Source organism: Garra rufa, chromosome 4 (genome assembly GCF_049309525.1).
Source record: "Garra rufa chromosome 4, GarRuf1.0, whole genome shotgun sequence".
Taxonomy (NCBI): Eukaryota; Metazoa; Chordata; class Actinopteri; order Cypriniformes; family Cyprinidae; genus Garra; species Garra rufa.
Genome location: NC_133364.1, coordinates 32,028,264 through 32,040,714, shown reverse-complemented (window position 1 = coordinate 32,040,714; position 12,451 = coordinate 32,028,264). Strand labels below are relative to the sequence as shown.

General features: G+C 40.2%; 1 protein-coding gene across 1 annotated transcript; it reads left to right on the top strand.

Moving 5' to 3' along the window:
• The first annotated feature begins 1,127 nt into the window (after window positions 1–1,127).
• LOC141333842 (tripartite motif-containing protein 16-like) lies at window positions 1,128–9,509 on the top strand. Its single transcript, XM_073838990.1, has 6 exons — window positions 1,128–1,745; window positions 4,919–5,014; window positions 5,101–5,334; window positions 7,716–7,872; window positions 8,023–8,070; window positions 8,756–9,509. The coding sequence occupies exons 1-6, from the start codon at window positions 1,173–1,175 to the stop codon at window positions 9,268–9,270; spliced, it is 1,623 nt and encodes a 540-aa protein (XP_073695091.1). The 5' UTR covers window positions 1,128–1,172; the 3' UTR covers window positions 9,271–9,509.
• Window positions 9,510–12,451: the final 2,942 nt, after the last annotated feature.

Genomic DNA, 12,451 nt, shown 5'->3' with positions numbered 1-12,451 from the left:
TATGAACGCGCTCTGGCGTAGAATACGCAAACGCCGTAAGGGGAAATCGGTGAAAAGTCCCGGATGAGTTTGTGCAAGCAAACGTAATGTTTTAGCTTTAAATCGGTTTAAACAATCAGGATAAGCGCAAATAATTACCATTTTGAATAGCCGCTATACCCACAATCTCTGTGCACTGTGTAAACAATTAGTGTTGTATACATGCGACAGATCGCTTCGGGCGTTTCTGTATTCTACGCCAGAGCGCGTACACATGTCACGAGCCGGATGATAAGCTCGTGCTCAGGACAGATGGACGTGGCTGTGTATCAAAGGTAAATAATGATATAAATAATGTTCAGTTTCTCACAAAAAATGATCGTTTCATGTCTTAGGACATCAATGTATCGCCACGAGCCACAGGGTGTAATTTGGATTTGTCTGTGCATGTTTTTGTTTACTTTTAAAGGTTTGGTGCCCATCCACTGCCATTATATGGCTGGCAGCTTGCACCGGTTTTCGTTAAAAATCTTCATTTGTGTTCTGCTGAGGAAACAAAGTCACCTACATCTTGGATGCCCTGGGGGTAAGCAAATAAAGACCAAATTTTCATTTTTGGGTGAACTATCCCTTTAACAGTTTCTTTATAAGATGTGGTATGGTAATTATTTGAAATGGCACTGGTTAGCTTAAAAACTACAGGCTATATACTGTAGGCCTACGAAATGGCATACCTGTATTAGGTAAATCATCTCTGCCAAATGTCCATCACTGATTAACATCTGGAGAAACTGCATGGTCTGCTTATTTTATATTGACTTAAAGTTTATTGTTTATCTCATACATCGATCTCATAAACTGATCTACTAGATTATCTATTGTTTGACTATCAGTCTTTTGTAGATTTGACATTTGCCTTCATCGTAAATCAGTAAACCTAAACTTCACATTTTTTTGTCCTGCACTGAAAGTGTAGTAATTAGGATCAAGCATTACTGCAGGTTTTAAGGGTGTTGTCTGTGAGACTGAGATCTAGTGGACATTTTATAATTTGTGACCTTTGGACTTGCAGACACGCCTGTTTTATACACGTCACTTAAGCACAGAAGCAGGACACAGAAATCTCAAAAGTTCAGGGAAAGAGAAACCAAAGTGTAGTTGAGCTGTTGTGCATTTGTTTCTCATGCAAGAAAATGGCAGAAGCCAGAGTTTCTCAGGATGAGTTTATCTGTCCAGTGTGTCTGGATCTACTGAAGGATCCAGTAACCACTTCCTGTGGACACAGCTACTGTAAGAGCTGTATCACAAGCCACTGGGATCAGGAGGATCAGAAGAGAGTCTACAGCTGCCCTCAGTGCAGAAAGGCCTTCACTCCAAGACCTGCTTTAGCTAGAAACACCATGCTGGCTGACGTAGTGGAAAAACTGAAGAAGACCAAACTTCCTACCGACTGTTATGCTGGAGCTGGAGATGTGCAGTGTGACATCTGTACTGGAAGAAAATACAAAGCCATAAAGTCATGTCTTGTGTGTCTGAACTCTTACTGTCAGGATCACCTTGAGCAACATGAGAGTTTCTTTAAAGGAAAGAGACACAGTTTAACTGAAGCCACTAGTCGACTACAGGAGATGTTCTGCCAGAAACATGAGAAGCTCCTTGAGGTTTTCTGTCACACTGACCAGAAATGTATTTGTGTAATGTGTATAATGGATGAACATAAAAATCATGATACTGTATCAGCTGCAGCACAGAGGACAGAAAAACAGGTATGAAGTAAAACCATCAGTTCACCTAGTATTCATCATAGTTGATTTGGGCTCTGGAAACAGAGATATCTTTAAGAATGTCTGTTTTTTTTTGTTCTGCAATAGTAAATCAGTTAAGTTAAAATGACATGAGAGTGCATAAATTATTGACAGAATTTCAGGGCTGTTTGATCACTAATACACTAAAGACATGACCATTATTTAGTAGAATTTTAAAATCCAGTGTCGAGAGGCACAATGTATTAGGGGTGGAGCCGAACCCGAATACGGTATTCGGAAAGGCACAAATAGCGTGTTTTTTACGAATACTTATTTCGAACAAATACTTAAAAAAATATTTGTATTCGGGAACAAGTAAACTTTATATCAAAAAGCTGCGTTTCCTCATGAGACCGCAGTCAGTGTATGCCCGCATAAATGATTGAGTGAGTGACATTCAGGAGTCGGGGAGGGGAGGGGCGGTGGGTTTAAAAGAGGTGACTGACACAGACTGCTCCACACAGCAACAGAGAAGCCTCGGCTGAGCGAAAAAACACTTCACTGCATCACTATTTTTGTTGAATAGATTTTTGTACCTTAAAGGTTGTATCAGCGATTTCTAGCCTAAAACATAAAGTGTCAATTTCAGCTGCCTGCCCCATAAATTGTCTGTGAAAAAAACGCGTCTCTCTGGTCAGCCTAGGGTCCGAGATATGCCAAAAAAACAATCGGCGCTACCAACCTTTCCACAGATAAACAAACAGTGTTCCAACCAATCAGCGTCAGGGGTTTGGTGTTGTGGACTTTCCTACTGGTGCTGGGATGTGAGGGAGGCGGAGCGAAAGTCCACAACACCAAACCCCTGACGCTGATTGGTTGGAACACTGTTTGTTTATGTGTGGAAAGGTTGGTAGTGCCGATTGTTTTTTTGGCATATCTCGGACCCTAGGCTGACCAGAGAGACGCGTTTTTTTCACAGACAATTTATGGGGCAGGCAGCGAGCGGATCGTGATGAAAGGTCAGCTGAATTTGACACTTTATGTTTCAGGCTAGAAATCGCTGATACAACCTTTAACTGGGTTCCGGAGGCAGTTTATAGCTTTTGGGAAGCAGAGTTTGATCGGGAGATTATTCCATTAGGGGCCGTTCACATGCGCGCTCAAGTTCGTTATTTCAAATGTAGACGCGCGGTATGCGCGCTCATAATGGAAACGACGCACACATGGTGCTACGCGCTCGTTTTTTCCAGGCGCGTTCACGCCGCATCGAGATAAATACGTCTTCCCCTTTCCCTTAATAACATTGAAAAAACAGCCAAGTTGAAGGAACAGCTTATCATATCTGTACAGGAATAACCATTTTTAAATAAATTTAATAGCAGAGCTACTGCAAGCGATTTTTAATGCTGGAAATCCATTTAAGCTTTGCTGAAACTTCCGAGTCTTCATTGAGAGATCAGGTCATGGTTGCTTAGCAACGGCAGACGCCACTGGAAAGAAGTTCTTATTTGTTTTTATTCTGTCTGTTCAGCGTCCTCCAACAAGGACGGGTGGTGGTGGGGTTCATAATGTTCACAATGGTATTTTATTTTCAATGGCGTTCCTTGTTACATGTTCAAAAACATCAACCAATATTGCATATCCATAATTATTATAATGGATATAATTAAAGAATACTTACACTATAACTTAAATTAGAAGTGTAACACACTAAATATATAATTTCAAAACAAAATATTTACATTTCTAATCCTTGACTTTTTGACAGCATTTGTAACAAATATTTTTTGTATGCTGCATTTTGCTGCTTAAATGTACTGAAGACATGGTGAACTTCTGTTAAAGTGCAGTGTCATTATGTTAACATGATTCGGATGGCCCCTACCTACCCCCCAGATGGTGGATCACTAAGGAACCACCTACAGTCGTGGCCAAAAGTTTGAGAATGACACAAATATTAGTTTTTACAAAGTTTGCTGCTCAACTGCTTTTAGATCTTTGTTTCACTTGTTTCTGTGATGTACTGAAATATAATTACAAGCACTTCATACGTTTCAAAGGCTTTTATCGACAATTACATGACATTTATGCAAAGAGTCAGTATTTGCAGTGTTGGCCCTTCTTTTTCAGGACCTCTGCAATTCGACTGAGCATGCTCTCAATCAACTTCTGGGCCAAATCCTGATTGATAGCAACCCATTCTTTAATAATCACTTCTTGGAGTTTGTCAGAATTAGTGGGTTTTTGTCTGTCCACCCGCCTCTTGAGGATTGACCACAAGTTTTAAGATCTGGGGAGTTTCCAGGCCATGGACCCAAAATGTCAACGTTTTGGTCCCCGAGCCACTTAGTTATCACTTTTGCCTTATGGCACGGTGCTCCATCATGCTGGAAAATGCATTGTTCTTCACCAAACTGTTGTTGGATTGTTGGAAGAAGTTGCTGTTGGAGGGTGTTTTGGTACCATTCTTTATTCATGGCTGTGTTTTTGGGCAAAATTGTGAGTGAGCCCACTCCCTTGGATGAGAAGCAACCCCACACATGAATGGTCTCAGGATACTTTACTGTTGGCATGACGCAGGACTGATAGTAGCACTCACCTTTTCTTCTCCGGACAAGCCTTTTTCCAGATGCCCCAAACAATCGGAAAGAGGCTTCATCGGAGAATATGACTTTGCCCCAGTCCTCAGCAGTTCATTCGTCATACTTTTTGCAGAAGATCAATCTGTCCCTGATGTTTTTTTTTTTTTTGAGAGAAGTGGCTTCTTTGCTGCCCTTCTTGACACCAGGCCATCTTCCAAAAGTCTTGGCCTCACTGTGCGTGCAGATGCGCTCACACCTGCCTGCTGCCATTCCTGAGCAAGCTCTGCACTGATGGCACTCCGATCCCGCAGCTGAATCCTCTTTAGGAGACGATCCTGGCGCTTGCTGGACTTTCTTGGACGCCCTGAAGCCTTCTTAACAATGCAGTGGAAAGTTTTTTTCGGCATTAAGTTAATTTTCATGGCAAAGAAGGACTATGCAATTCATCTGATCACTCTTCATAACATTCTGGAGTATATGCAAATTGCTATTATAAAAACTTAAGCAGCAACTTTTCCAATTTCCAATATTTATGTAATTCTCAAAACTTTTGGCCACGACTGTAGATTGCCTTTGGTGTTTTATGTTCCCTCTTATTGGTTTGTCCTCCAGAAGCAGCTAAAGGAGATGCAGAGAAGGTTCCAGCAGAGTATCCAGCAAAGAGAGAAAGATCTTCAGCAGCTGAGAGAAGCTGTGAAGTCTCAAAAGGTGAGTCTGGAGAAGAAGAGAAGGTTGAGAAGTCAGACTACAATGTTCCTCTTTCATTGAATCTACTGTGTGATTGTGTTTAACAGCGCTCCGCACGGACAGCAGTGCAGGACAGTGAGAGGATCTTTACTGAGCTTATCCGCTCCATTGAGAGAAGACGCTCTGAGGTGACACAGTGGATCAGAGATCAGGAAAAGGCTGCAGTGAGTCCAGCTGAAGGACGTATGGAGCGACTGAAGCAGGAGATCAGTGATCTGAAGAGGAAAAATACTGAGCTGGAGCAGCTTTTACACACACAGGATAACATCCAGTTCTTGCAGGTAATAGAGATCTAGAACAACAGGATCATAGTGGACCTAAGCAAGGTCCTGCTGTGACAGGAGACTCACAGAGAAGCATTTCATGAGAGCAGAAAGCAATGTAGGCAGGAATTATTTTATGTAAGACCACCCAATTGGCCCAATGACAGAATCAGTGGAGTGGGCAAAGGTATAATATGTGTAGGTCTTTAACCTGGGCTTCTGCAAAGTTCACTTATTTTATCTGGATTCAGTTTCAATTTTAGTCTAGCTCTGTTTTTAATCTGACTCCAATTTCAAGTGACCATAATTACATTTAGACTGTATTTCTAATCAAAAAATAATAACACATATTGTTTATGTATTAATTGGGATATTTGATTATTTTGAATATCCCATCTTTTCAATCATTTGTATCTCGCAAGCCCAGGACAGACTCATGATCACAAACTCACCAGTTCAAACTTAGTCAGAGGGTGCAAGGTTAACCTACACCTTTAAGCTGACTGACTACTGCTTGTTCAGAAAGTTCATTGTTTAGTTCTATTGTATCTGTTTCATGTAAGTTCCTGTAGTTTGGCTTCATAAGGAGATCATTTTAGGTCTTGCAATTATTGTAGTCAGACTGTCATCACTGCTAAAAAGAAAAACAGCTAAAACCAGTCTAAGCTGGTCAGTAGGCTGGTTTAGAGGGAATTTGATCAGGAAAACCCCAAACAGGAAGTGAGGTATTATATTAGCAGTTGACAAGCATATAGAAACCAAACAATAAATGACCTTAGGACTGTGCCCTTATGTTCAAACAAGTTATAAACAATGGTAAATCTAGTTGTAGCCTTTAAACTGCTTTTTAAGAAAATCTACTCAACCTTACAATGTGACACTGTTAATGTGCTTGACTTGTTACATTCATGTTTTAAGTAGATGTTTTATCCAAACCATTTCCTAGGAAGTTCCTTTAAAATGTAAGTGGCAATACTGGAATTTGTAGCTTTAATGTCAGTGAGGGAAAAAAATATTTGAGTGAGAGACAGAATAACAACAAAACGATCCAGAAAAAAACACATTTAAAAAAGTTATTAATTGTTTTGCATTTTAATGAGTGAAATAAGTATTTGATCCCCTATCAATAAGCAAGATTTCTGGCTCCCAGGTGTCTTTTATACAGGCAAGAATCTGAGATTAGGAGTGCTCTCTTAAAGGGTGTGCTCCTAATCTCAGTTTGTTACCTGTAAAAAGACACCTGTCCACAGAAGCAATCAATCAATCAATCAGATTCAAAACTCTCCACCATGGCCAAGTCAAAAGAACGGTCCAAGGATGCCAGGGACAAGATTGTAGACCTACACAAGGTTGGAATGGGCTACAAAACCATCACCAAGCAACTTGGTGAGAAGGTGACATCAGTTGGTGTGATTATTTTCAAAAGGAGAAAGCAGTCAATCTCCTTTGGGCTGGGGCTCCATGCAGGATCTCACCTCGTGGAGTTTCAATGGTCATGAGAACAGTGAGGAATCAGACCAGAACTACACAGGAGGATCTTGTCAATGATCTTAAGGCAGCTGGAACCATAGTCACCAAGAAAACATTTGGTAACACACTACGCTGTAAAGGACTAAAATTCTGTAGCACCTCAAAGGCCCACTTGCTCCAAGAAACACATTTACAGGCCTGTCTGAAGTTTGCCAATGAACATCTGAATGATACAGAGGAGACCTGGGTCAAAGTGTTGTGGTCAGATTAGACCAATATCAAGCTCTTTGGCATCAACTCAACTCACCATGTTTGGAGGAAGAGGAATGCTGCCTATAACCCCAAGAACACCATCCCCACCATCAAAAATGGTGGAAGGGACGAGGTGAAACATTATGCTTTGGGGGTGTTTTTCTGCTAAGGGGACAGGACACCTGCACCTCATCAAAGGGACGATGGACTAGTGGCCTTGCCAGTCTACAGACCTTAACTGCATAGAAGATCTATGGAGGGAGCTGAATCAGCCTTGAAACATTAATGACTTGGAGAGGATCTGCAAAGAGGTCTGGAACAAAATCCCTCCTGAGATGTGTGCAAACCTAGTGGCCAACTACAAGAAACGTCTGACCTCTGTGTTTGCCAACAAGGGTTTTGCGAAGGGGTCAAATATTCATTTCACTCATTAATATGCAAATCATTTTATAACATTTTTTGTAATGCATTTTTCTGGATATTTTGTTGTTATTCTGTCTCTAACTTTTAAAATAAACCTACCATTACAATTATAGACTGATTATTTCTTTGTCAGTGGGCAAAGGTACAAAATCAGCAGGGGATCAAATACTTTTTAAAAGATAGTAACACAAATCCAATACTAGTGCAGGTTATTGTGTGGAGTAATGATGAGTTTTGATTTCTGTTTTCTGTAGAGTTTCCAGTCTCTCTCAGCACCTCCTGAATCTACAGATGAATCTGCTGTTTCCTTCAGTTCTCTCTTCTCTTTTGTTAACGTGAGAGAATCTGTCTGTCAGCTGAGAGACAAACTGGATTTCTGTAAAGAGAAGATCAAGAAGATCTCCGACAGAGGTAAAGTGTTAAAGATTCATCTGCTCTCAGAAACGAGTCTATCATCATGTATCATGTAGAACATCATCTTAGAAATGTCTTATGAATGGATGCAGGATTATTTTCTCTTGACATGAGATTCACACTGTCCATGTCTCGTGATTTCCACAGTCACATCCAGCAACATTGTCCCCAGGACCAGAAATGACTTCCTACAATGTAAGTCACTTAGACAAAAAAAATAAATGTTCTTCATGAGTTCTTCATGTGCTCATGTTCTTCCTGTTGAACAGGGGTGCCCAACCCTGTTCCTGGAGATCTACCATCCTACAAAGTGAAGCTCCAACCCTGATCAAACACACCTGAACCAGCTAATTAATCTTTTAGGTAGCACTTGATAATTACAGACAGCTGTGTCAGAAGTCTGCAGGTCGGTAGATCTCCAGGAACAGGGTTGGGCACACCTGCTGTAGAAACATTATAGAAGAGTTTTATAATTGATCACATAAATGAAAGAATAAGATATGACAAGCATGAGGTAATTAATTCAAATACACAGTGGAAATGTTTAAAAAACAAAATTCAATTAACTGTTTCATGTCATACTTTAAACAAGCTTATTTCAATCTCTAAAAATCAATATTGGTAAACCCTAACTCCATCCTTGGAGTTCAGTTGACTTAAGGGACATAACATTTAGGTTCCTTATTTTTTGTTTTAAACTGCTTTTAAGTTGCAGTGTATACCAGAACTTAAGAGAAAAATTCTTAATGACAACTTTAAGTGGAGTTTCTTGCCCATGTTTCACTCTTAAACTTATAACTAACCTTATAACACAGATAGATTAAAAGATCAAATAGATTCATAATTCCTGATCTTGATGTGTTTTTTTTATCTCGTTTAGATTTTCATCAACTCACTTTGGATCTAAACACAGTGAATAAATACCTTCATCTGTCTGAGAGCAACAAAGTTATTATGTACACTAACACAGTCCAGCCGTATCCTGATCATCCGGACAGGTTTGAGGTGTATAAGCAGCTCTTGTGTAGAGAGAGTGTGTGTGGACGATCTTACTGGGAGATTGAGTGGAATGGCAGTGTGTTAATATCAGTGTCATATAAGAGCATCAGCAGGAAGGGAGGAAAAGAGTGTTGGTTTGGATATAATGATCAGTCCTGGAGTTTGTTCTGTTCTCCCTCCAGGTACACATTCATACACAGTAAACTAGAGACTGATCTTCCTGTGGAGGCCATCAGCAGTAGAATAGGAGTGTATGTGGATCACAGTGCAGGAACTCTGTCCTTCTACAGTGTCTCTGACACAATGAGCCTCGTCCACACAGTCCAGACCACATTCACTCAGCCGCTCTATCCTGGGTTTTATGTTTATCCTGGATCATCAGTGAATCTTGTTTGATGAATCAAAATAGACAGTAAAGAGATTCTTTCAATACTATTAAGTATTATTTTAATACTTCAAGCTGCATGATAAAGTGAGACTACAGTTGAACTCCTATGTATATATTTTCATATAGACTTGCTTCTCTCAATCTGTTTGTATTGTTGGAAATCAAAGTAATTATTTTTATAGTGTAACACACTTAATTTGTTGTATTATTATCGAAAGTATCTTTCAGTTGATCACACAGGTTTCACTAAAAATTCAGCATCAACAAATGTTTGTGCAACGTCTTTATTTTCTTTGGAAAATGTATATATATTCTTTTGTGTTTTACAGTCAACACTTTTAAAGATATTTATCAGATATTCATACAGCGGTAAGCTATCTGATTTATCATAGTAAGATATTGTCCTGTCCTGTAAATCCTGTAACATTAATAAACAAAGAGTTTATTATAGGCCAAAAACACAGGGTAATCCACACTGGGAGTGGCGTAGAGAACAATAGAGACCCAACAGAGACAGAAAGCACAGACTTTGACCTAAATACAGGGGGTAATCAGGGGAAGACAGGTGAACAGAATGACTAATTAGACTAAATGAGGGCAGGAACATGACCAAATAAGGGCACACAGGAATAGAAACAGGGGTTAAAACACTACAAAACTAGTCCATATTCCTGAGATATTGCCTCCCTCCCACCACAGGAACAACAGAGGGAGGGATGGGAACCTGGGAGGAGGCTTGGGAGGAGGATGACAGTGGTCCAAGGTAGAGATGATGGGGGGAGGAGCCAAGGAAGAATCAGCAGGGAAACCACAAGAGAGACGTGGAGCAGGAGGAGCCAGGTGGAACCCACAGTGGAGCTGACAGAGGGAGGAGCCATGGATTAGAAAGGGCAGACGACTCCAGGGGGCCGACCAGTGGTGGTGGAGAAGCCAGAGGTGGAGACGGAGAACTGATGTTCCATGTGTCCGTTTCCTATTGGTTGGTTTTGTCATGTGTTCCCATGTGTTTGGTATTTAAGTCACTCCCTCACACCTCTGTTTGCCGATTGTTGTTAACCTGTAAAGTTTACCCTTGTTTTTCTATACCTTGTTTTCTTGCCTTGTAATTATGATTTGGGACTGTTTTCTGTTTTGTGATCTTTCGCTGCCTGATAATCGGATTATTCTTTTGGATTACCTTGGATATTTCTGTTTGCCGTCACTGACCCTGCCTGTTTTGACTATGTCTGTTAATAAAGCTTGCATTTGGATCCACACCTCCGTTGTCTTGACCCGCTTCGTTACAGTAGCAGCCTTACAAAGCGTTTTCGCTGTTTTCTAGTCTTTCCTTTCCGTGTTTGATTTCCTGTCTGGTTTCCGATCTCTTGCCTGCCTTGTGGATTACTCTTTTGCCTAGTCCCTCTGGATTACGCTCGCCGCTGTTATTGATTTATTTCAATATTGTACATTATTTGTGTTACCTCTGTACATCTGTTACATTACTTACATTGATAATCATGCTTTACGGAAAACTCTAAAGAGTGTTGAGTCTTCTGAAAAAAGCCTTTTGAAAAATATTGAAGAAAGGCTAGGAAGAGAGAAGCCCAACTTTTTGAATCACACAAAAAAGAGAGAAGTTTTCTGATAGTGAAGATAAAGATGATGGAGGAGTTGTATCTCAAAAATATAGCTTCATAAAGAAACAAAAACAAGACGTACAAGACGAGCTGGAAGAATGCAAATATATGTAAAAGTTTATGAATAATAAACATTTGTTTGTGAACATATAATATGCTGCAATTCTTGTCAATGATACATTTCAGAAACTTAGAACATCTAAGAAGAACTTACGTTTCTTTTCTGTTCTCTGCAACATTAAATATGCTGCATTAAAAAAAAGAAGAAAGAGATTCTTGTTGCAGAGCTGGTAACATACAGAAGCCTTAACATTACACTGCAGCAGAAAATAAATGAAGTGCTACAAAGAGCCTCAACATTTCCAACACATACAAAATATTAAGACCCATATTCATAGGTTAATTTACTTCATGTTGCAGTTTATGTTAAAAATACTTTGGCTTCAAATGCTGGCTCTGACTGGGACATTCACAGACTTGTCCCTATACTTGTGTTGTCTTGGTTATCTATCAAATCTGGTTTTTGTTTTGTCATTATGGAGTATAGAATAGAGTGTAGATGCACCATAACTATAACTATACTGTTTGCAGTGGTCAGTATCTATTAAAAGTGGTCCAAGGAAGGAACAGTGGTAAACCGGTGACAGGGTCATGGATGGCCAAGGCTCACTGATGCACATAAGGGGTGAAGTCTGGCCCATGTGGCCCAAATTGCTCAAGTAAATGTTGGTTCTGATGGAAAGGTGTCCGAATACAAAGTGCATCACAGTTTGTTGTGCATGGGGCTACATAGCTGCAAACCAGTCAGGGTGCCCATGCTAACCCCTGCCCACTGCTGAAAGTGCCAACAGTGGGCACATGCGCATAAGAACTGGACCACAGAGCAATGTAAGAAGGTGGCCTGGTCTGATGAAACCTATTTTTTTTTTTTCATCACGTGGATGTGCCACTTACCTGGGGAACACATGGCACTAGGATGCACCATGGGTAGAAGGCAAGCCGACAGAGGCAGTGTGATGCTTTGGGCAATATTCTGCTGGGAAACCTTGGGTCTATCTTGGACTGCAACAATGCTTAGGTAGGTGGTATGTGTCAATGCACACACTTTCATGGAAGCGGTATTCCCTGGTGGCCTCTTTTATGAGGATAATGCACCCTGCCACCAAGCAAAAATTGTTCAGGAATGGTTTGAAGAGTACAACAAATTTAAGGTGTTGACTTGGCCACGAAATTGCACAGATCTCAATCCAATCGAGACAAAAGAGGTGTACGCTTATATTCTCTCCAATCAAATGAGCATTAATGGTTTATAGCAACCCCACCCGACCCGACAGTTGATTGGTGTCCAGAGAACTGAAGCTAAATGGTCTTTGTGTTGTTCCCTTTGTTTAAATAATACCTAACTGATTGTTTTCATAAACTTAAACCCAAACTAGAATCTTTTTATAAACTAATCATGATTTTAGTGTTACTAAAATTTTAAGATGTGTGTTTAATAAAGGAATGTTTGTTATTACCAATCATTGCACAAGTTATGTTGCAATCATTGCAAAAGTCCCCATTATATCAAAAT

Coding starts and splice junctions, on each gene's coding strand:
- LOC141333842 (XM_073838990.1), top strand. CDS start 1,173: ATGGCAGAAGCCAGAGTTTCTCAGGATGAGTTTATCTGTCCAGTGTGT. Junction 1,746..4,918: donor CACAGAGGACAGAAAAACAG/GTATGAAGTAAA, acceptor TTTGTCCTCCAG/AAGCAGCTAAAGGAGATGCA. Junction 5,015..5,100: donor AAGCTGTGAAGTCTCAAAAG/GTGAGTCTGGAG, acceptor TGTGTTTAACAG/CGCTCCGCACGGACAGCAGT.